Source organism: Colobus angolensis, unplaced genomic scaffold, assembly GCF_000951035.1.
Source record: "Colobus angolensis palliatus isolate OR3802 unplaced genomic scaffold, Cang.pa_1.0 Scaffold151, whole genome shotgun sequence".
Taxonomy (NCBI): domain Eukaryota; kingdom Metazoa; phylum Chordata; class Mammalia; order Primates; family Cercopithecidae; genus Colobus; species Colobus angolensis.
In genome coordinates this window covers 3,404,063-3,427,312 of record NW_012114611.1, presented here as the reverse complement: position 1 = coordinate 3,427,312, position 23,250 = coordinate 3,404,063, and the positions used below count along the sequence as shown (strand labels likewise).

The window sequence follows — 23,250 nt, the reverse complement described above, 5'->3', positions numbered from 1 at the left end:
CGCCACCTGGGGGTGCCGATGGCCCGCCACTGCCGGCTGCGCAGACCTGCCGCGCCGCCTGGGTTATCTGTCCCGGCACACTGCCTGTCGCCCTCCGCCCAGTTGCCCCACGACAGTGTCCCCTCCGCGCGCCTGCGGCGCTGGTCCTCTCCTGTCCCCAAACACACACAGACACACACACACACGCTTGTTCTGAGGTATCCCCTGCCCCCCGGGCGCCCCTTCCCCGGGTGTTGGGTGAGGGCAGATAGAGAAGAAGTGGGAAAGGAAGAGGGCTAGGGGTGGCTGGGGAAGCCCATCTGCCTCCTTCCAGTGCGTACCCCATCCTCCGCAGAGCCCTCTGCTGAGACCCACCGGGAGGACCGTGTTAGGGATCTCATAGAAACTGGACATTCTCTTTCCACCCATGTTGGTGCCTTTTTGCCACCCGTCTGCTGTGGCTCCTCAGCCAAGGTCTGCCAAATCCTGCAGCCCAGCCGCCCTTTTTGTGCTTCTGGGAGGGAAGGGGAAGCATCGGTGCGCTGATGGAGGCTCTGGGCTGACAAGTGCTCCTTGCTGTGCACATTTGGGATCGCAGTTTAACCTGTCTGTGCCATAGAGTTGATATGAAGATGGAAAATGTTGTCTCTACTTTCTAACATTTAAAAAAATGCTTTCTATGTGTCAGGCACTATGTTAAGCAACCTGCTTCCGTTATTTCACTTAATCCTTACATTAGTCTCAAGAAGTAGGCATTATTACCATGTCCATTTTACAGATAAGGAAACTGAGGCCTGAAGTTAAATAAATTGCTTACTCGGGATTACACAGCTATATGAAATAATATGTGTGGGAAAGGACTTTGGGAAGAAAATACGGATAAGGACAATACTTTTACATATGATGATCATATTCCATTACTAAAATCCTCTGCCAAAAGAACCCTAAATGGAATAACTAAAAATAACTAATTTACTCACTGCCACGGGCGTGCTGAGTGCCATCCCTGGGTAGAGTCGCGGCATGAGGTGGGGTTAATGCCTTAGAAGAGGGGCATACACGGCCCCACCCTGCACAATGCCAACAAAGCACTGGGTCACCAAGAAGGGGGGGTGGGTACCGTGGCTAGGGTGTTCTCTGCCTGCCCAGCTGCCTCACCACCTGTGGGCTCCTGAGGACACCTGGCCCATCTCTGCGCATTATCTACAGAGCCCTAGTTCCTTTCCCCTCTGCACCCCGCCACCCTTCATGCTTTTCAAGGTTCACTTCTCCCTGCCACTTTTTTGTTTCCTATTGGGCCTGTTGCTTTCCCCTCTGGAAGGCGGCGTCAGAGCCCTGTGATTGCATTGCTAAGACCTAAGGCGAGAGAAGGATGAGGAGGGAGGACCAGCCTGGGATCTCAGTGGGTTATGTTGAGTCTGGCCTGGTGCAAGTGGAGGTGCGCCCTACCTGGCCGTTTGACCCCATCCTGGGCCACAGTTTCCTCATCTATTAGGAGTGGGAGGAGATGTCGCCGAAAGACATCTGACTTCCCTCCAGATCTGAAATCTTGCAGTGCTGCCCACTCCCTGCTTCTCCAGCTGCCTCCTAGAGGGCTGTGGAAAAGGCCTTCTTTCTTATACTCTAGGGAGTTGCCTGGGATTTTCTTCCGACCCAACTCTGCCCTCTCTCCCTCCCCACAGGCTTCCCTTGGCCTACGTGGCAGGCCAGCTGTGGAGCTGCCTCCAGAGAGAGGCGCTAGGGCAGCAGCCAGCTGGAGTAGGGTCCTGGCATCTCCCTGATGGTCTGATCTTTGACAGTGGCGGTGGAAGAGCCAAAACTGCTTGGTAGTGGTGGTGGTGGATGGTGGCAGCGAGAGGGATTGCCAAGCCTGGGCCTCCAACCTTCCCCACCATGAGTGGGTTCTCAGAGGGTCTGTGGCCAGTCAGCCTTCTTCCTCTTTTGGGGTTAAAGTGTCAGCAGATTTACTAACTTGTGAGCACCCTACTTGTGACTCAGCATTTTATAGCTCAGAATCTGCTGAGTCACCCAAGGGCAGCCCCAATGTGCTCCTTCTCCCATGTTGGATCAGGCAAGGACTGATTGGGTGTGCCGGTTTCTGGAGCAGAGTCACGGAGCCCCTGGATCTGGTGGGCAGAGTGTTCACGGGTGGGGACACCCTCTCCCATCCTGATGGGCACCTTCGAAGAAGTGGCTTTGGAGAAAGGCAGTGGCAGAAGCAAGGCTGCTTTTCCTGGGGAGGCGGGCAGGTGTGGGTTGGATCTACCTGGTCTGGCTTTGCTGTGGGAGCCCTAGGGGAAAACACAGACTCTTGCTCTGGGTTTAGTAGACCAAGGAAAAAGGAAAAAGAAAAGTTGCTCCTGGAGTCTAAACAGCTCTAGGTTTTCCCCACGTGAGCTGTGAGCAAGAGCCCAGGAGCTCCAGGACTGTCTTCCTCCCAGGAAGGAGTAGAGGGGCCTGACCTAGGCCCAGTGTCCTTCTTGTCTGCGTTTACCCTGTGGGATCCCCCAGGTGTCTCCTGTCTCCTCACCTGCAGCCCAGCCACTGGGGATGCTTTCACCGCCCTCCCCTATGCCTTCCTTGCCCTTAGCTTATTGCCTGTGTGCCCAGAGGCCAAGCGGGGCTCTGCTGCTTGAAACAGGTAGGATGGAGCAATGGTGTGGTCTGGTGTGGGCTTGCAGCTAGTTGGGGTTGGTAACCTGTCCGTTCCACCCCGAGTTTTACAAACCAGGCTTCCTAGAGTCCCCAAGTGTGCTAAGGAAGAGTATTAGGCAGGTACATTGCCTCCTGCCTGATGTGTGGGAGGGGACCAGTGAGGGGCTCCACCTCCTTCAGTGACCCCCTTGGGTAGGGCTGGTGGAGAGCTCCCTTCCCAGGAGGGTGGTAGGAGCCAGGGCGTGGGCAGCAGGCCTGCCTCCAAACTTGGTGTGTGTTTATCTGGAGGGGAGGCGTCTGTGTAGGGCCCGGAGCAGGGTTGAGGGAAGGTAAGAGGTGGTTAAACCATGCCTGCTTATTAACAAAGAACAGGGCCTGAAACACCGCAAATGGCTGTCTTCCTCTCCCTCCTGCTGTCAGCCCTCTTTGGTATGTGTGTGTACTTGGGGGTGGGAGTTTTGGGCAACCACTGGATCGTGATCAGTGGACTGAGAGATGGCATCTTCATGGGCCCCTATTTCAGCATTTCCTAACCCAGAAACTGCTGAGTCACAGAGGAATTGTTCTGACCTTATTTTTCTCCCAAGCTGGCTTCTAGAATCTTTGAGTGGGAAAGGATCTTAGAGCTCAACTTCCCCAACCCCTTGTGGTACGAGGAGACAGAGGGCGAGGGGACCTGTTCCAGACAGGAGCCCATCAGACTGTTCCTTCAGTGTGCTCAGTGACAAGCCTTGTGCCTAGAGCCCTTTAAGAAACCAAACAGCTCCCTCAAATGAAAACACGGGACACATGTGAGGAGTGGGAGGGACTTCTGGGAAAGGTGGCTGCTGTAAAATCCAGATCTTGTAGGAGGTAAGAGGAAGCTATGAGATGATTGTCCTGTCCACCTCTGGCCCGCTCCAACATCCAGACTAGGTAGGGAGGGACAGATGCTTGTCCTGGCCCACCCTGATCTCAGTGGGAGGGGGACCCACATTCTAGGCCCCCACCCCCTGAGGAAGAGTGGAGGTGGGCAGGGGCAGGGCTGGGAGAGTGTCTGAGGGGTCAAACAGTGGCAGGGACTAAGGGAAGCTGTAGGCTTGGTAGGCCTTCGCCCTCACTAGGGTTGGACCCTGGGCCCAGTTACCCAAACTGTCAGGACCCCTGAGTCCACCCATTGTTAGATGTGGAAACACCAAGGCTTTGGGACACAGCAGTGCCAGGCTCCCGATTTCTTGGCTTGGAGTCTCATGGATTTTTGTTCTTCACTGGACTGCCTGGGGACAGCCGAACTGGGACAGCTTCTGAGCTGGTAACCAGAGCATAGCTCCATGGTGACTAGCTTCCCCCTGCCTTTTTCCCCCTTAAAAAAACTATGAAATATTTTAGGCACATAAAAAAGGATAGACAATTTAACAAACACCCTTGTATTCATCACCCAGCCTAAGAAAATAGCATAGATAAAATAGCATAGATTCCCTCAAAGCACTTCCCCACCCGAACCACCCCATCAACTTCCCTTCCTTGTCTCCATTGCCAGAGATAACCACTTTCCCCAACCAGATGCTTATCCTTCCTGTGCACATTTGGTAACCACTCTGAGTGGCGTGTATGCAGCTGCCTTTTGGAAAGGCCTCCTGACTCCTAGGATGCAGTGGCCTGAGTGGCCCACACCTTGCAGTCCAACCAACTGAGAGCCTGCAGCTGGCTCTGCCTCTTTCCTCATTTGTCCCTTGTCGGGATGCACCGCCCTGCCCGGACCCTTGCCAATGGAGTTGATGTTTGTTCCACTCTTTGGGCTGCACCAGCAGTCACTGCCTGGCACAGAGGGTTGTTTTGTATTGTATTGTATTGGCTGGGTGGCAGCTGGCATCCTAGGGGAAGTGTCCACCCAGGCGCAGAGACCAGGCCCAGGAAAAGCTGGGGAGGGGGCGGGGGGTACAGGTGGTGATGGCCTGCCCTTTGCTGCAAAATGGAGGGAGTGGCATGAAGTCTGGCTAAGAACAATAAGGCCACTCAGGGGCTGCGTGACCCTGGAGTCTTCATGGCTGGACCTCCTCATCCTGCAAAACCAACTCAGGCAGTTTGGGAAGAGCCCTGCAGGCCCTGTGACTTTGAGACTGTGGCCTCTGAGGGCTGAGTGGAGGAGGAGCATGGGGCAGGAGCATGGCTTCCCTGCTCTGTGGCCCTCAGGGTAGACAGTGACAAGTTCCCAGAAAGCAGGCTGGGCTGCTGAGGTGCAGATTTTCTGGTTTTCAGGATCCTTTTATACTCTTGAAAAGTAGTGAAACTCCATGCAAATTTTATGTATGTGAGTTTTATCTATTGATATATACTATATTAGAAGTTAAAACGGAACTTTTTTAGCATTTTAAAGTAATACTAAAAATAACATAAATTAACATAACATTTTTGTGAGAGAGAGTCATGTTTTCCAAAACAAAAACAAAAAAAAAAAAATGAGAGAGAATGGTAGGGTTTTGTATTTCTGCAGGTTTCTCTAATGTTGGACTTACTAGCAAGCAGCTCGGTCTCTTACCTGCTTCTGGTATCACAGCTCCTGAAAAGGAAAACTCCATTCTATGAGGGAGTGAGTGACAAGACCATATTCTTGGTATTCTTATGTAAATAGGCCTGGCCTAGTGGATCTACAGGGCCCTGGAGCACCCTGGGGATGGGCCCTGATGTGTCTCTCCTGCAGGGGTGCTGGCATTGTGGGTCCTGGTGACTCACATTATGTACATGCAAGATTACTGGAGGACCTGGCTCAAGGGGCTGCGCGGCTTCTTCTTCGTGGGTGTCCTCTTCTCGGCTGTCTCCATCGCTGCCTTCTGCACCTTCCTCGTGCTGGCCATCACCCGGCATCAGAGTGAGGGCGGGTCCCAGGGAAAGAGGGCATGGGAGGGACAGCAGGGGGGATTTTAGCAGCATTCCCATCCTGGTTCCACAGGTTACCTCCAAAGAGACTGGGTGGATCAATTAACCTCCCTGGGCACGGGTTGTGTTATGTTCAAGTGGAGAGAACAAGTCTCCACCTCCCAAGTTAGGTGGATTCAGTGAAACTGATGTGCAGTCTTGAGCAGTGCATAGCCCATACAGACACCCATGATATTGGGACCCATTAGTCTCTGCCCAGCTCTGGGACGGGCACGCCCTCTGGTGGCTGTGGCTGGAAGTAACCAGAGGCCCTTCTTCCTGGAGTCTGATGCTAACTAAAGCAGGTTGGAAGTGTCCTAGGGTACTTGTCACAGAAGCAGAGTGGATGATACAGACCTGTGATTGGCCAGCCCTGCCCTTTCCTAATCCCCATGGCCTCCTGCCTGAAAACCCTGGAATGTTCTAAAACGGTCCCCAGCCCCTAGGCCGTGGAACAGTAGTGGCCCGTGGCCTGTTAGGAACCAGGCCGCACAGCAGGTGAAGGGCAAGGGAGCCTTACCGCCTGAGCTCCGCCTCCTGTCAGGTCAGCGGTGGGCATTAGGAGCACAAACCCTGTTATGAGGCACATACGAGGGATCTAGGTTGCGTGCCCCTGATGATCTAATGCCTGACGATCTGAGGTGGAACAGTTTCATCCCCAAACCGTTTCCCCCAGTTTTTTTGTGGAATAATTGCCTTCCACAAAACCAGTCCCTGGTGCCAAAAAGGTTGGGGACCATGGCTCTAAAACCTCCATCACAATCTCTTTCTGAAGGGTTGGTTCAGCTGCCAGGAGGTTGCAGGGATGTTGAGTGGGGAGGGTGGCCCTGGCCTTGTGGCCAGTGCAGAGGCTGAGGGCAGGGCCTGCTCAAGTCACTGTCGGTTCTTCTCTCCCTGCAGGCCTCACAGACCCCACCAGCTACTACCTCTCCAGCGTCTGGAGCTTCATTTCCTTCAAGTGGGCCTTCCTGCTCAGCCTCTATGCCCACCGCTACCGGGCTGACTTTGCCGACATCAGCATCCTCAGCGATTTCTGACCCAGGGGGTGAGGTCTCTGTACCCCGGGGGGGGTCCTTAGGACCTGGACTCAGCCTCTGAGACGTTGGGAGAGGCTACTCCCACCCCCTGGGGACCCCAGAACTGTGGCAGAAAATACACAGCAGGACGAGTGTGGTCTCCCAGGAAGCTGTCCCACCGTCCCCTTTGGGGCAGACCTGGGTGTGGGAGACAGGGGATCTTGCCATGTTGTTCCTCATCAGCCTGTCCAGAGGGCAGCTTTAGACCTCTTCAAACGGATCTGTTTTCTTTTCTTTTTTTCTTTTTTCTTTTTTTTTTGTTGAGATAGAGTCTTACTCTTATCACCCAGGCTGGAGTGCAATGGCACAATCTCAGCTCACTGCAACCTCCGCCTCCCGGGTTCAAGCAATTCTCCTGCCTCGGCCTCCCAAGTAGCTGGGATTACAGGCATCTGCCACCATGCCTGTCAAATTTTTGTGTTTTTAGTCGAGACGGGGTTTTGCCATGTTAGCCAGGCTGGTCTTGAACTCCTGACCTCAGGTGATTTCACCCATCTCAGCCTTCCAAAGTGCTGGTATTACAGGCGTGAGCCACTGTGCCCAGCCTGGATCTGTTTTCTTAGCACGCAGTGGGGAATCTTTGTATGTAAGGCCAGGGCAACAAAGTCAAGAGGTTAAGGGGTAGGGCCATGAGGCCTGGACCTATGCTGCAGGCAAGGGCTTTCATCCCTGCTGCCCTAGGCACTCTCTTCCCAAGGCCAGGGTGGGCACCTGGGGAGGTCAGTTCAGGAATATCTAGCAGAGACCTCTTAAGCCCCCATCCCAGCACCCCATCCTGTTGTTCCCAGAGCTGGTCTCCCATGAGTGTGCTAGAGCCAGACAGCCATGGCCCCCCACCCATCTCACTCACACACACAGGCATCCAGATACCCCGGAGGACTTCCCAAATGAGGCCAGACTCAGGGTCATGGGGAATGTGCTCTCGCCCCTGGAAGGGCTTTGGGGCAGGGGGCAACATGGCAGAGGCTGGAAGGAGCCCTCAGACCTGTTCCCATGCCCCTCTAGCCCTGTGTTTCCACTCTGCCTTCTCAGAGTGCCCTTACTGCACCCAGACCACCGGCCAGGAGAGACCTTCTCTCCCACTCCAGCCCCTCACTGCCCTTCAACTAGAGCTTTCACCTTTTTACATTTCCCTTCTGAAGGACACAAATCTGCTTTCCTGCCCATACACTGGCCCAAGGGCTCACCTAACTTGGGAGGGAAGGGGCTGTTGTTACAAGGATGATTGTAGGTTAGACTGCCATTTTGCACAGTCTCCCCCTTCCCACCTGATGTGTCCTACCCCTCAGCTCTTTGCCTTATCTGTGTCACTGTCACTTTAGCAAAAATACAGCGGCCATTTGTATCAGCCTCTGGTGGTTGCTTGTGAGGTGGGAATCCTGTGGGGACAGGTGGACTTTGGGAGGAGTGGGCAGGGAGGGAGTGGTAGTGGCAGTTCTCGGGCTGTCTGATTAAGCCATTCCCCTAGTTCAGTTGTGCCCTGGAGGGCAGGGGACAGGGTCAGTCTCTCTGGGACTGGAGGCCCTCTTGCCTTGGCCCTCCTGGCATGGGGTAACCACCAGCTCAGCTCTCCTCCTCCAACTCTCCTCTCTCTAGCACACCCCAGCCAGGGCAAGGATGCAGCAACCCCTGTGGGATTTGGTGTCCACACCCAAGAGGCCAGGCCAGATGGGAAAGGGATTAACACCTCTTCCCTCACATCCTGCCAGGCTGCTGGGAGCTTGGGCCAGGTCTAAGGTAATGAGGTGCTCCTCTTCCTGCTGGAAAAACCAGGCCGATTCAGAACCACAAAGGCAGGTGCTGCCAGCCTGGCGCCTTCCTCTCTGCTTAGGCTGGGCGAGCTTGTCCAGGCCTGTGCCTCACCCCTTCTCTCTTCTAGGCTCAACATATGCTTAATCAGGCATGGTGCATCAGAGCAGGAGGGAACCATCAACAGTGTATACCTCTGGAGCCTTCTACTAATAAACAGAGGCCCCAGAAGACTATTTGACTTACCTGAGCTGGGACTTAAACCCAGGTGTGTCTGAGTCACAACTGTTTGGGGATGCCGTGGTGAGCTGGGGCTGAGCTCTTGTATTCCCACTACCCGAACCGACCCCCACTTCCACCATATCAGGGCTGGTCTCTGTGGACTCAGCCCAGGGCTGCCTCCTCTTTGTCACCCCACCAAAGTGGGGCAGCCAGGGATAGCCAGGGTGTGTTCAGAATGGGTTCTTCCTGCAGGGCACGAAGGGCAAAGAGTTAGAGGGGCTGCAGCCCAGACCACCCTGGTCCCTCCTCCGGCACTGAGTCAGGCCCACACTGTGCCGTGCATCCATGTACCCTGCACACCCGCTTGATGGCACACCGCTCACTTCCGGGGGGGCCTTGCAGAGGCACTTTTAAAGCAAATAAAACATTTATTGTTCAGATTTTTTTCCATTTTGTTCCTTTTTACAAAAACATGCATACATACACAGGGTATGGTGAGTCCTAGGAAAGACACACACACACACACACACCTCACACACGCTTACACACACTCCTCACTCACGCACATGCTCACACACATTTTCCTTCTTGACCCCAGGCCCGGACCCCCAACAGCCTTGAAGACTTTGCCAGAGCAGCCTCCCCTCCTCCATGTCGGTATCTTCTCTCCCACCCCTTCCCCCTCAGCCAGGCTAGTCCTGTGTGGGGTGGGAGTCCGAGCTGTGGTGGGGGAGACCCCAGAAACAGAAGGCTCCCGGAGGGGGCAGTGGTCGAGGGATCCCAGGGGTATGCTGTGCTTCTGGGGGAGATGAAGGGTTTGGCACCATTGGATCAGGAAGCACAGGAGTCCCAGAGCACCCGTCCGCTCCACCAGGGCATCGCCAGGAGGTTGATGTAGCGGCCTCTGGCGAGGACACAGACCAGATGAGGGCTGCCAGTCTCAGCTGTCAGGGAGCTTCGTCTCAGTGCCCGGTGGTAAGGGAAGCTTCCAGAGTCATCTGAGGAAGCAGGTGAGAGGGACTCCCCCTGCACTCAGGAATATGGGACCTATTGGCTCCCCACTACCCGCCAGCCCCTAGAGCCTAGGAAGGGCCAGCCTGTCTGAGGCCAAGTTCACATTTCTGTGTGGAGCCCGGGGCTGTGTGCAAAGTCTGGGGTTTGCAGAGCCAGGAATAGTGGTTAAGGGTGAGCCCGACGGAGCCGGAGCCAGTCCTCCTCTGTGCAGTCCTGAGGAAGGGGGGCCACAGCCAGGGCCCACACCGGAGGGAAGAATGTGTTCTCGAGAGCCCTGTGGGGGTCGCTGCCCAGCCCGCCTCCTCTCAGGGTCCTCTCCAGTCCCCATTCTAGACCCAGGGATTTTCTCAGGCTCCCTGGGATGACTGTCAAGGCAGGCAGGCTGTTCTCTCGTCCCAACTACCTGCCCACAGGATCTCTAAAGACCCAGGAATGGGGGCTACTGCCAGGGGTTAGAAGAGAACCAGGTCCCAAGGGCATGGTGGGCGGGCAGATGGTTCCAGAGCCTTAGAGATTCATAGGTTCTTCTTCCTCCACCAGCTGCTCCGAGGGCCTGCGAGGAGGGACAAGGGTGGGATGCTGGAGCGCCAGGGCTGCAGGAAGGGCCTTAGCTGAGCTTCCTCTCAACCCTGGTCAGGAAGCCTGAGGGTTGGGGTGGCTGCATAGGGGACCTGGGGTCTTCAAGCAGGGAAGAATGAAGCGGTGGAGAGGCTGTGGGCCCAGGGCGGGGGGTCTGGCATTACCTGTCTTCAGCTAGGATGCCCACAGAGAGGGATGCCAGTGCGGTCACTGCCTCCACTTCTTCTTTGTCAGCCCCTGGCACTCTAGGCACCCAGGAGTCTGGACAGGAGGCCAGGCGCTGCATGCAGCCCCAGTATTTACCTGGGGTAAGATGCCACGTCAGAAAGGGTTGGAGAAAGCAAGCCCCCCCACACCATGTCCTAGACTGGATACTGAGGTTGGTGTCTCAGGCCCGGGGCCCCGGAGTAGCGGGCCTGTCCTCCACTTGGGGTTGGCTCTCCCACCTGGCCCTCTCCTCACTTCGCTCCCCTCCCCCACAGCCTGACAGGGTAAGCAGAGTGGGTTCAACATGGCTGTGAGGGGGTCCCAGCAGGTGCCCAGCCTTTCTCTCATCCCCTGTGGCTCCAAGGCCACCTTTGACTCATTCCCCACAGGTGCGGGGCTCCTGAGAGCATCAGGAGGGCCTGCTTGCCTGCAGACAGGCTCTGTGTCACAGTGACCTCCCAGAGCCCCAAGCTCGGGCCTCCCACTTAAATGCAGCCCCCACCAGTGCTCAGCCCAGCACTCAGGAAAGCAGGGCCTGGGAGGTGGGAAGAACACGACGTGGGAGAGCTGACCATCACCACGGCCGCTCTGCATGGGTGCCCAGGCCAGAAGAATGCTCCTCCTGCCTGCTGCTGTGAGGAACCATGTCCTGGAACCTGGCTCGGCGTGAGGGTACCCACCGTAAGAGGAATCAGCCATGTCTTTACCATCGTGGCTCCTGTACCTAGCCCTTGATATGGGAATCTATTTTATTCATTTTTATCCCTAGTATAGACTATGAGTCTTGACATAAGATGCTCAATAGATATTGAGTTGAAGTTGAAAATTTAAAGTACTTTACAAATGTGGGGGTTATCCTAAGACCCAGCCCCCAAGCCAGCATTGCTCCTGAGACCCCTGTGGCCAGGACTGAGGGGAGGGATGGGAACGAGGCCTTTTGGCAAACAAGGCCTGAGTGTTGCTGTTCACCTGGCCCTGGTCTAGGGCTGTAGCTAGAGATGGAGGCCAGTCACTGCCTTGAGGGGCCACCGTCTGCTGGGCCCTGCTGGCTCCATCGGGAAGGCTCAGAGGACACCCCCTCGCTCGGGGGGTGCTCACCATTGCTGCCTGGGTCATTCACAGGATCTTACTCCAGACCAACAGCAGGTCACCTGGCTGGCAGTGGCAGCCCTAGGACTCTGGCCACGGCGGGCAGGGTACCACCAAGATCCTTCAGTCTGAGCTCAGCGAGTGTCCCATCTCCACACTTACTGTGCACCCGGATCACGGCCTCCAGAGAGCGGATGGCATTGAGGTTGGGTTTCTGTTTCCAGCCTTCTTCTGAAAGGGGATCCACCTATAGAAAACAGTACATCAGCCACCAGTCTCAGGGACCCACAGGCCCAGCTCACTCCCACCCCAGGGGCCCCGGCCTGCTAGCCACAAGCACACTCTACCTAGGCCAGGAGACGCTGCCCAGACCTAACTTGGAACAGAGGCTTCCGCTTCGCCTAGCTTGTTTCAGGCCTGGCCACTCCCACCCTGTCCCATCCCATCTGCCTGCTCTTTGGGTAGTCCTGGGAGAGCCGGGCTAACCTGCCTGACAGAAACACGGACAGGGGAGGGAGATGGCTCACCTTGTTACCCAGAAGAGCAGCCACACAGGCCTCAGAGGCGTCACAGATGGCTGTGAGGTCGTGGCCACCCTCCAAGGCCAGCACCACTGCACCTCCTGCCAGGTTCATCAGTTGCTGCGTCATGTACCCAAAACCTAGAGGTTGTGTGGGGAGAAATGGGAGGGGCGGGAGTGGAGAGGTGACCCCGTTCCCTACCCCTGTGGCTTCCCTGCTTGCTTCCTCCCTAATAAAGAATGACTCACATGTATCAATCACTATTTCCAAAGTGCTTTCACATTGAATGTCGTGCAAAACCTACTAGTATGCTTCACTCAAGGCTCAGGGAGGTTAAGGGCCTTGGGAAAGGCCTCACAGCTAGTAGGTGGCAGCAAGGCAGGACTTGAACTTGGGTCATTGACTGTAGCCTGTGTCTTTTTCACTGAGCTGCACCCTCTCCTCTTTCTGTCCTGTGGGCCCTGTGGCCCAGTGGGCTGAGTGGGCAGCCTCTATTCTGAGAGTGCTGCTCCTCTCTCCCTTCCTCTGGAGGAGCTGCCAGCCCACCTGGAATCAACCCAGCTGGGGTGGGGAGTCCCATGGCTGAGCTTCCTGCCTACTGAAATTCAGTCCCCATGAGTATGACCTGGTCAAGCCCTCTATGGTGAACCAGCCTGGTCCTGAGAAAGGGCCTGGGCTGTGCTCAGATCCCGGGGGCCAGCCGCCATACTCCAGTCCTCAGGCTGAAAGTACTGGGCTGGCCACTGCCACCTTCCCTTTCAGACTTGGGAGTGCCTCCCCACTCCCCGCACCACCTCCCTACTCCCCGCACCGCCTCCCCACTGCCCGCACCGCCTGGCTCTCAGTCCCTATATCTCCCCCTCAGCTGAGGCTCCCTTACATTTGGCAGAAACATGGTAGCCACCCAGTGGGGCTGGGTGACCCTCAGCAGCATCAAATCCAGCAGACACCAGGACTAGGTCTGGAGAGAACTCTCGGGCAATGGGCATCACGACTGTCCTGTGAGATCACAAGAAGTGGTGATCATCATACTGTGCAGGGTTGCCAGGGGCGGTTCTGCCAACGTTGCAGTGGGGCACCCTGTTCTTAGGCCTCCAAGGCTCCCAGTGCCCCAGCACAACTGGCAGATTTCTCTGACCTCCTTGATCTTGGCTGGCCACCCATGTCCCTGGCACACACACCCTGGACTCAGCCCCCTAGGGGACTTAACTAGCAAAAGGCAGAAAGGAGCCAAGGATGGGGCACCAGAGGGAATGAAAGAGGAATGTGTGTGACCATGTGTGTGTGCACGTGTGTGTGCATGGAAGCATCTGTGGGGTGCAGCGGCCTGAGCCACAGGGAAAGGGTAATCTCACAGCCTTGCAGAGATGGACTCGGGTCATGAGGCTTCAGGGACTAGAAATGCTCAGTCCTTTGGACTGAGTTGACCACACCCAGCTACTCACTACTTGAGAGCTGAGTGGGGACAACTAGGTCCTCTGAGGTCCTGGGCCACCTGGCTACATTCTCTCCATCCTCTCCCTCTTCCAGCCCTCCCCCACAACTGCCTCCCTCTACCCTGATCCAACTCTGGGGTCTGCTTGGGTGTTCTTCGTAGCCATGGGCTCTGAGAAGACTCCAGGAACTCCAGCCCAGGGCTCTCATAGAATTAGCTGTCATGGATATAACTCCAGAAAAGTGTTTGAAGATCCATTTCCAGCATTCTCTTTTCCCAAATGGAGTGCAGGGACCCCAGTGTGAAATATATAAGGGCTCCTGAACAAATCCCAAAGGCCCTCTTCCAGAATGACTTTTTTTTAAGTTACTCCCCCAATATGGACATTATCTGCTTTCTCTCTTTCTCCACAATTTAAATGTCTGCTCTTCTGCTCAAAGCCCACCTCCTACAGGCAGCCTTCTCTGACTAAATGTGCCAGCTCTGCTCACTCCACTGCCCATCTGCCAGCAATCAGTTTGACATTGGCTCTTGGTAATGTATGCCTTTGCAAAGCACGCTTTGACTTTTGCGTTCTTCTCTCTGTGTGTCCTATTCTCACTAGTGTTCACCTACAATGTCTAGGAACTGGCGGGGACAGGCTGACAATCCAACTGATCACCTCCACCCTGGTGCTCTTGGGAGAACGGACAGGAGAGGGTGGCCTTGCCCCTCTGGGCCCCCAGAGCACATACCTGAAAGCAGCCAGGTACTCAGGATCCCCCATGGGGGGATCCAGACCTCCAGTCCAGGCCACATTGACATTGAAGCCCTCACCGCTGCCAGCCCCTACCTGGAAAGCAGGAGGCAAGAGAGACATGAGGACAGCAGAGTCCCAGAAGGGGAACACCAGCTGGTTAGAGCTGCCACCCCAGCTCATCCGGCCTCCTCATTTCCAGATAGGGAAGTTGAGGATCAGAGAGGCTCAGCAGTCTACCCAGGATCACACAGCTCATCGTGACAGAGGCAGAGTAAGTGCCAGGAGGAGAATCAATGAGGCTGGAGGATGTGGCTCTGACATGGGGTTACCTCATCCACAGCCCCACTCCCCGGGAAGAAGTTGCCATCGTCATGGCGATGCAGGGAGATGTAGAGCACACTGGGGTCTTGGTAGAAGGTTTGCTGGGTGCCGTTGCCATGGTGCACGTCCTGTGTAGGGAGATGGGCAGTGATTAGGGAAGGCAGAGAGACGGAGGCCAGGACAGATTAGAAGGGTTTCAAGGTCAGTGGCCATTCTGAGGTCAGGACCCTAGACTGGGGATCAGGAACCTGGGGTTCCTAGAGCCAGATGGTTGAGTGGCCCCTAGTAATCCACTGCCCAGCTCTGAACCTCGGCCTCTCTGTGCTGGACAGGCCTGGCTGTAATATAAGATCCTGAAGGAGAGGAGGTGTCCCAATCTCAGGCCAGCCCACCTGAGGGAGTAACTGTGTGGACATGGGGTTAGTGGCAAGGAGAGGGAAGGGTTCAGGGTTACACACATCAGGAACCACTCTGTCTGGCATAAAGTCATGAAGTTATGAGGCGATCAGAAACCAAGCTCGGTTACAGAGTGGCAGGTACACGAGGCCCAGCCCCATCCCTCTTAGGGAAAGCTGGGCCCTACACTTGACTCACAGGACCATGCGGGGACTCAAGTGTGCAAAGGTCCTCCACTGTTCTCAACATCTGCTTAGAAATGTCTCTTTCACAGCTGTCAGTGCAGAAGGGACATAGCTTAGCAGTTAAATGCAAGCACTCTAGAGCTAACCGGGCTGGGTTCAAATCCATCTCACGACTTACGAATGACTGTGTGTGAGTTACTTAATCTCTCTGTGCTCACTTTCATCTGTAAAGTGGGTTATAGTCAGGATTAAATCTATCATGTGTAAAACCATCAGTGTCTGGATGGAATTAGTGGTGTACTGATGTTATCTGCTATTATTCTTAACATCGCTACCTGTACAGGAAATGCAGGAATTACTAGATCTGCCAAAAGAAGCCAATAGAGGTCAAAAGACAACACTCAAACGAAAGCTCCTACCCATGGCGGGGGTCTGCGATGGCTGAATGCGTTCCCACACACCATCCCCTCTAGGCCTCCCAACTGTGATGTGGGTGTTATCTTCACTCAAGTTTTATACAAGGGGAAACTGAGGCTCAGAGAGGCTACTGCAGAACTAAGACATGAAGCCACATCTCTTAACATCAGGCTCAGGGCTTTTCCCCCAGGGCTCTCGAATCAGAGGGTGCTACGAACAGGCACCTACCCAGTCTACAATGAGGATCTTGCTAGCCTTGCTCTGCTGTTGCAGCTGCCGACAGGCGATGGCCACTGAGTTGAAGAAGCAGAAGCCCCTGGAAGGAGAGACAGTTCCTGCCAGCCCATTCTCCCCACATGCCCTCACCTCCCCAGGCCCCTGGGATGGCCCAGCCTGAGAAAGTGCAGGGAAGAAGAAAGAATGTCCCTGAAGGAAGTTCCTGGGGGCTTGCCCCCCACCTCATTCCACCCAGGTCTTCCCCTAGCCTTACATGGCTGTTGAATGATCTGCATGGTGTCCTGGGGGCCGCACCACAGCGAAACCATTCTGGAAAAAGAAAGAATGCTTGTCAATCAACAGACAGCTCTCTCCCAGAGCTGCATGAACCTACCCCAACAGTTTAAATCTCAACCTGGTCCCCAGAGCCCTCAATTTCCCCTCGAAAACCCTGTGGCAATTTCTAAGATGAACGCAATGCCTGGGGTTCTGGGCCTAGATTCCCCACTACCCCACTCTGCTGCCTCCTTTGTGGTGTGCTCACCTTCAACCCAAACCTCCTACCTTCAGCTCACGAGAAGCCACTTTGAAGGCGAGGTCAGTGACACTGCCAGCGGCCCAGCGGGCTGCATTGGAGGAATGCAGCTCATTCCAGATGGTGTCAGTGTCCACCTGCGGGAGCCAGAGTCAGGGCCCGTATCATCCAAGGCTTCACACAGGAGCCAGGGCCCAAGGGGGCGGTCCCCACCCCACGGCCAGGACCCCAGGGGCAGGGAGCTGGGCAGACAGTGCTGCCTCCCCAGTGCCCCACCGCCCAAAGGCAAGGCCTCCTGTGTCCCCCAATCCCAGCATGACTTTTTCCCAGCTTAAGTCCCAGCACCAGCCCATTATCTGGCCAGCACTCTGCTGGCAGCATCACGCCTGCCTCCCCGGTCAGGGGAGGGGGCATGGCGTTACCTCGGCGGGACTTGGGGTTTGGGCCGGGAGGGGGTTTTAAGCCCCAGCTGACTCTGCTCAGGCCCTGCGGGACGGTCGGAGCTGGAGGGGCCGTCTGCACCACTGTCTTCCACTCAGGGCCCCTAGCCCAGGCTGGGAGGCCCCCCAAACCCAGTCCCTGGGCCTCAAGGCTAGGGAGGGGCCGGGGGGCATGATGGGGAGATGGGAAGGGCGAGGCAGACCAAGAGAGGCGAGGAAGGCAGAGAGAGTCGCAAGAGGCTGGAGAAAGAGAGAGAGAGGGAAAGACAGAGAGGGAGAGGAGGGAGGAGAAAACAGAAGCAACAACAGTTGGAAAAACCAGAAAGTGGCAAGAAATGGGAAGTTGTGAATAGGGCACTGACTGCCTCCCAAAGTCCCCCACCAGCTACAGCTCCCACTTTCCCTCCAGAATGAGGCCTCCATCCCCTGCCTCTACACACCTTGCTTGAGAAACTATTGCAGAGATAGTGTTAGGCGAGGAGAGCTGAGCCAGAGGGGGCGGGAAGCTCCCTTCACAAAGGGGTGAGGACTGAGGAAGCAAAGCTCATGAGTTGGGGGCTGTGTCCCGGAGTAGGGAAGTGCTGGGATCGCCAAGGACACTGGAAGCACCACCGTGACGTCACGCCAGGCAGCCCAAGGTCTGGGGACCAGGCTGAGGTACCCCACTTCAGAGCAGACAGAGCAGCCTGGCGGCCAGTGCCCAATCATGGGAGTCTCTGAAGGGAGAGATGATCCTAAGCCCCAGCCTTGGCCCTGCTCCTGAAACCTCACTCAACATCTACCAGACACCTTCTAGGGGCGAGGCTTAGGCTGGGCTCCGCATTCGGGGGACACTGTGGGTCCGAGACACGCCTGTCCAAAAGGAGCTTCCTGCTGCAGAGGGCACCTCAGGAAGTCCCTGGCCCACCCTGTCTGGCAGAACCACAACAAGCAGAGGTTCTGCAGGGGTTGGGCCTGGGAGAACCACAGGGAGGAGAGCTGAGAGCCCTGGCAATGCCCCCCTGAGACCCTTGGGCACACTTACCCCAACCCCACCACAGGGCAGCATCACAAACATCCGCTGTGCCAGGAGCCCTGCGAGGAGAGGCCCAGCCCGCGTCAGTGTGAATACCCTCAGCCTTTGGCCCAATAGGGAGCAGGGAACCCAGATAGCAGGGCTGGGTGAGTATTGGGGGAGAGAAATATGGAAGGCAGAGGTGGAGGTGGGCTGCGGAGGGGCTCGGCGGCAAGCTGGAGTAGGGACGTCCAGGCAGTGGGAGGAGGCCAGCTGGGCGGGCAGAGCCAAGACAGGAGTGCATGGAGCCGGGTGAGGTGAGCGCGCACGGGGAGACACGGCCACTGGGCCCTTACCTGCCAGCTTCCCGTTGTCCAGTTTGAGGCGGCTGAGCGGGTTGGTGCCGTAGAGGAGCACGTGCCGCTCAGAGTGGACCGACTGCAGCTCCTCCAGGGAGGCCTTCCGGCCTCGGAGACACTGAAAAGGGGACCACAGAGCTCTGAGCCCATGCTCGCCCCTTCCCTCCCATCACCACCAGCCCATGTGCCCCTCATCTCTCATAGGGCCCAGGGCCCCCCACCCCTCCCCTCCCATGACTCCTCCCTCCACCCATTCCTCGGGCCCCACCGGCACCTCCTCACCTCACACTGGCTCCGGAGCCCCCGCTCCTGCAGCCGGGACCAGATGCTCTGGATGCGGCCGGCGTGCTCCGGGTGCCTGCTGTTGTCACCGCAGGAGCACTGGTGCTTCAGCATGACCGAGTCATAGATCAGCCCTGCGGGAGCAAGGGTCAGAGCGGGGACCCAGGGAGTCCTCACGCCCCATGGCCTTGGCTGTAGAGAAAATGCCAGCACCGCCACAGCAGGCACCCACACGGAGCCGGGCAGGCACACACCCCTCACACCCACACAGGCCTGCATTTCATCCTGCCCCCTGCCCCAGCCCCAGCCCCTCACACCTGTCCACACACGCCCAGACACTTGCCCAGGTGGCGGCAGCCAACACACCGACCGACACAGCTCCAGCCAACACGGCTGCCACAGAGCCATGGCCTTCCCACATGCGGACACGACTGCTGGGTGGCCCAGCACTCGAGGGCCCAGCATCAGGCACTCAAGTGCTCAGAGCAAAGCATGAAGTCGAGGTCTAACGTACAGCATCTCACATGGGTGTCATGAACCCAGAGAGGTTACCAAGGGGTGTTGGGAGGGGAAAGAATTCCTAGGAAATCCCAAAACCGGGAGCTAAGAAGCCCACAATGACACTGGACCACATGATAAGACAAATCCAGCTTTGGAGAAGTGACTATTTCAGTCTGACCCATGGGAAGTCTTCAGAGGAGGGACCTGTGCATTGCGGGTGGGAGGGTCAATTTCTGTGCAACTAGGACACCAACGACTCTCAAAATGCTCACACCATGTGACCCAGGAATGCCACTCCTTTAGAGTGAACCTTGGGAAATAATCCCAAGCATGAGGAAAGATTTATGCATAAGGAAATTCAAATAAACTGTAATCTAAATGTCTAACTGATAAGGAATCCCTCAGTAAAAATAAAATACAATGATGAAATACTATGAGACTCACAGTTTTAAAGACTAATTATGCCAAGAAGCATTCATAATATGTTAACTAAGTAGGATACAAAACGTAGTTCATGTGTTCATGGCATCTGCACACGTACATATGGCCAGAACAAAGCCTGGACTGAAATACAGCAGAATTTCAGAGGCGTTACTTCTGGGTGGTGGGATACTGGTTGGTGATTTTTCTTTTCTTCTTAGGTTTTTCTGTACTCTTCAAAATGTCTAAAATACTTCTGAGCTCTTTTTACAAGCAGAGCAAACAATAATAAATATCATTTTTAAAAGGTCTGAGTGCATTGGCAGGAGACTGGAATTCTTATCCTGGCTTGACTACCACTTGCTATTTGACCACAGGCTTTGTCACCTTAGATTTCCTGAGCCTTGGTCTTCAAAGGGGAAATGCAATAACCAGCTGTTCCATGTGCTCCGTGGGTACTGCGTGGGCCTAACAAGGCTAAGCGCTCTGTGGTCTCTAAAAACGCCCCAAGTGACACCACGACACCCACATGGACGCGTGCAGCCGAGCCCCTCCCTCCACCTGCCACCCTCCTCCTGGTCTCACCTGTGGTGAAGGGCAGGGTCCTGGCAGGGGTCTCTGAGCTGGAGAGGACTCGGGCCTGGCTGGCAGGTTCCGGGGCTGACAGTGAGGCAGGTGCGGCTGGGGAAGACTGAGCCCGGGACAGAGGCCGGTGCCCACCCTGAGCCAGAGGAAGCAGCACGGTGTCCCCGGTGCTGCCCCGGGGGAGCCGCCCAGCCAGTCGCTGCTGTTCCCAGAGCAACACCTAGGGGAAAGATGAGGCCTTGGTCTCCAGTGCCTCAGGGTCTGCTCCCTCTACTTCTGCCTGAGGTCTCGGGAACTGCCAAGCAGGCCCCTTTCCTAGAGAGATTCCAGGATAAACCTAGACCTGCTGTCCAGTGGCGCTCTGGCCTTTGACTCTCTAAGCCCCCTGACCCCTGCAGCCCCCTGAAAGGCTTGCACCCCAGACTAACCACTCATTCCATCAGAGCTCCCCGGGCCCTTGGGACTCCAAAGCCAGGAACCAGGGGAGGGGCACTGGATCTTGCGCTGACCAGGATGTCCTCATCTCCTGGACTGTGTAACTGCTCAAGAACGTGTATGTGGCCTGTCATCATGTGTTACGGATTGAATTATGTTCCCCACCCTCAAATTTATATGGTGAAGTCCCAACCCCCAGTACCTCTAAACATGACCTTATTCAGAGATAGGGTCTTCACAAACAGAAGTAATCAAATTAAAATGAGGTCGTTAGGGTGGGCCTTAACCCAGTATGACTGTTGTCCTTATAGGAAGAGGAAATCTGAGCAGACACACACAGAGGGAAACCACGTGAAGCCACAGGAAGAAGATGACCATCCACAAGCCAAGGAGAGAGACCTGGAACAGCCCCTGCCCTCACACTCACAGCCACCAGACGGCATCAACTCTACCAACACCTCGATTTCGACTTCCAGCCTCCAGAACTGTGAGACGGTAAATGCCTGCTGTTTAAGGCACCCAGCCTGTAGCACATATCCCAACAGCTCTGGCAAGCTAATGTACTGGGTCCTGATTCCCACAGTGAGAGCATTCTGCTGGACATGCTGGAGCCTGGCTCCATTCCACCTCTGGCCCTAGCCACCTTTCTGGAAAAAGGGAGACATACCAGGGCAAGAGTGTGTGTGGCTCCAGGAAAGGCCAGACTCCCTGCTGGAAAAGGGACATGCTTCACCTGAGACTGGCAAGCTGTGTGTGTATGTGTGTATATGGGTGTGTGAGTGTGCATACGCGTGTGTGTGTGTGTGTGTGTGCGCCTACACCTTGGTGTGGATCCAGCACCCAGGATCTTATAGGACAACCATGGGTCCTAGAGCTGCCTCTTGCACTAATGTCGTATCTCCCTCCCTTCCCCATCTTATGCCAGGCGCCAGAGTCTTCTGAGGGCGCTTTCTGAGGGGCAGGTGGGGACTGCCATACCTGGGGGTGCTGCTGGAGAGGAGCAGGGCCTCTGGCCTCAGGCTGCCCATGGCTCAGCTCCCTGTGCTCCAGGCCATCGTCTACCACCTGGCCATCTGTCTCCAGGTCTTCAGCCGAAGGTATCTGCCGCAGCCGGGGCTTCTCACTCGGTTTGGCTGACCTCTGGGGAGGGGAGACCCCTGGCTGAGAAGCCATGGTGGAGCGAGGGGCATGGGGTGGGAGGCAGTGCGCTGGACCAGGCAGCAATCATCTTGCTAGGACTCCAGCTGCCATGCAGCTCTGGGCTCCCAGGAGTCACATCCCCTTCTTTTGTCCTCCAGGTCCCTGCCCTGTCTAAGCACCCCTCTTCTTTCAGCCCCTAAGGTCCCAGTTAAGCACCCCCTCCACACCTCCACTACCCAATTCCTCTCACCTTGATCACCTGGACGTGAGTTTTGAGCTGCTCCAGGCGGGGCTGCATGGGGCCCGGCGGTGGGGGAGCGGTGGCACTGGGGGGCAGGGGCTCTGAGCGAGTCCGGCTCAGTGGCCAGTGGAGACCTGACCCGGAGAGCCGCTCGGTGGTCATTAAGGACTGGGCAAAGTGGAAGGGCAAGGGCCCAAGCCCGGGCACTGGAAAGAATCGGGGGGTGGAATAAGGAGGGAACCACAGGGAGCAATCGAAGGAAGTGAGGGTACAGGGTGGGGAGCCAGGGTGCAGCAGGGCGATGCGCAGGACAGGGGGACAGAGATGGGGAGGAAGGATGGGCCCATCCCAAGCTTGGCCCTTAGCAGGATGCAGGGACCCAGCCCCTTCTCTAGAGAAGCAGCAGACTCACCAGTCAGCAGCGGGGCATGAGAGCCTGAGGGGTCCAGGAGGAGAATGGGCTGCAGGCGAGAGGGCAAAGTGCCCCCAGCCTCGGGCTCCAGGCCATGGGGCAGGAAGAGGGGAGTGTGGGGGCTCCCCAGGATCGGCCCCCGAGGGCCCAGAGTCGGATGGGTCCTGCGGTCACTGTCAGCCTGGGGGAGAGGCGGGAGAAGTCATGGGGAAGAAGATTCCAGCGGAGAACAATGAAGGTGTGGGGGTGAGGCAGCAGGAAAAGGGAGTGAAAGAAGCTGGGGGGGCTTGGAGTGGGGGTGGGCACCCCAGCCACTCACCCTGGCAGGGGCGGGCAGCCCCAGCGTGATTGCGGGCAGCAAGGACACTGTCGGCAAGGCGAACGGGGCCAGAGAAGTCTCCTGCAGCCGCAGCCGCTGGCCCAAGAGCGCCTGCCATAGGGAGCAGGGCGAGGGTCACCGGTCCCAGACCTCTACCCCAGCGCACCTTCCCCAGAACACCCAGGAGGCTCTGGCAGGGGCTGCCCAGACCCTGCAGCCCCAGCCCGGGTAGGGCCGCTTGCTGGAAGAAGGCTGAGCCTCAGAACTGCCCCAGGAGAGCCCAGTCTCAGCAAGGCCTTACCTCCGAGCCCAGGATGGGATTGGGGCCGTGCTCGCTGTCATTGGGGGAGCTGCACCCTGACGCAGGCGTGCTGCTACTACTTGGGGAGGAGTCTGAGGGTTGGGGAGAGAGGGAAGTGCAGTCAGAGGCCAGGGTGGGCAGAAGGGTACAGCCAGGCCACCAGGTGCAGGAGACCCAGGAGCAGCCCCTTCCTTAATGGGCACCTTTGCTTCCTGCTTTCCTTTTTTTTTCTTTTTTCTTTTTCTTTTTTTTTTTTTTTGAGACGGAGTCTTGCTCTGTTTCCCAGGCTGGAGTGCAATGGCACGATCCCGGCTCACTGCAACCTCCACCTCCTGGGTTCAAGCGATTCTCCTGGCTCAGCCTACCAAGTAGCTGGGACTACAGGCATGCACCACCATGCCCAGCTAATTTTTGTATTTTTAGTAGAGACAGGGTTTCACCATGTTGGCCAGGTTGGTCTCAAACTCCTAACCTCAGGTAATCAACCTGCCTCGGCCTCCCAAAGTGCTGGGCTTATAGGCGTGAGCCACCGCGCCTGGCCTCCTGCTTTCTTCCCATAAGAGCAGGAAGAAGCCAGGCCACCTTTGGCCT

General features: G+C 56.4%; 2 protein-coding genes across 2 annotated transcripts in view; one reads left to right on the top strand and one right to left on the bottom strand.

Annotated features, from left to right (window-relative positions):
• The first annotated feature begins 4,344 nt into the window (after positions 1 to 4,344).
• SLC48A1 (solute carrier family 48 (heme transporter), member 1) lies at positions 4,345 to 9,014 on the top strand. Its single transcript, XM_011936273.1, has 4 exons — positions 4,345 to 4,920; positions 5,315 to 5,482; positions 6,430 to 6,574; positions 8,485 to 9,014. The coding sequence occupies exons 1-3, from the start codon at positions 4,908 to 4,910 to the stop codon at positions 6,564 to 6,566; spliced, it is 318 nt and encodes a 105-aa protein (XP_011791663.1). The 5' UTR covers positions 4,345 to 4,907; the 3' UTR covers positions 6,567 to 6,574; positions 8,485 to 9,014.
• The window catches only part of HDAC7 (histone deacetylase 7), a 38,453-nt gene continuing 24,187 nt past the window's right edge, over positions 8,985 to 23,250 (bottom strand). The window contains exons 8-26 of the mRNA XM_011936274.1: positions 22,660 to 22,751; positions 22,359 to 22,469; positions 22,040 to 22,220; positions 21,637 to 21,833; positions 21,225 to 21,386; positions 19,812 to 20,031; positions 18,306 to 18,439; positions 18,021 to 18,141; positions 17,695 to 17,744; positions 16,260 to 16,367; positions 15,970 to 16,025; positions 15,708 to 15,795; positions 14,490 to 14,609; positions 14,156 to 14,253; positions 12,867 to 12,985; positions 11,993 to 12,126; positions 11,628 to 11,712; positions 10,334 to 10,472; positions 8,985 to 10,143 (exon numbers count right to left, since the gene is read on the bottom strand). Of these exons, the coding sequence (XP_011791664.1) occupies positions 10,098 to 10,143; positions 10,334 to 10,472; positions 11,628 to 11,712; positions 11,993 to 12,126; positions 12,867 to 12,985; positions 14,156 to 14,253; positions 14,490 to 14,609; positions 15,708 to 15,795; positions 15,970 to 16,025; positions 16,260 to 16,367; positions 17,695 to 17,744; positions 18,021 to 18,141; positions 18,306 to 18,439; positions 19,812 to 20,031; positions 21,225 to 21,386; positions 21,637 to 21,833; positions 22,040 to 22,220; positions 22,359 to 22,469; positions 22,660 to 22,751 (2,261 nt within the window). The 3' untranslated portion in view covers positions 8,985 to 10,097. The remainder of the gene's footprint in view (positions 10,144 to 10,333; positions 10,473 to 11,627; positions 11,713 to 11,992; positions 12,127 to 12,866; positions 12,986 to 14,155; positions 14,254 to 14,489; positions 14,610 to 15,707; positions 15,796 to 15,969; positions 16,026 to 16,259; positions 16,368 to 17,694; positions 17,745 to 18,020; positions 18,142 to 18,305; positions 18,440 to 19,811; positions 20,032 to 21,224; positions 21,387 to 21,636; positions 21,834 to 22,039; positions 22,221 to 22,358; positions 22,470 to 22,659; positions 22,752 to 23,250) is intronic.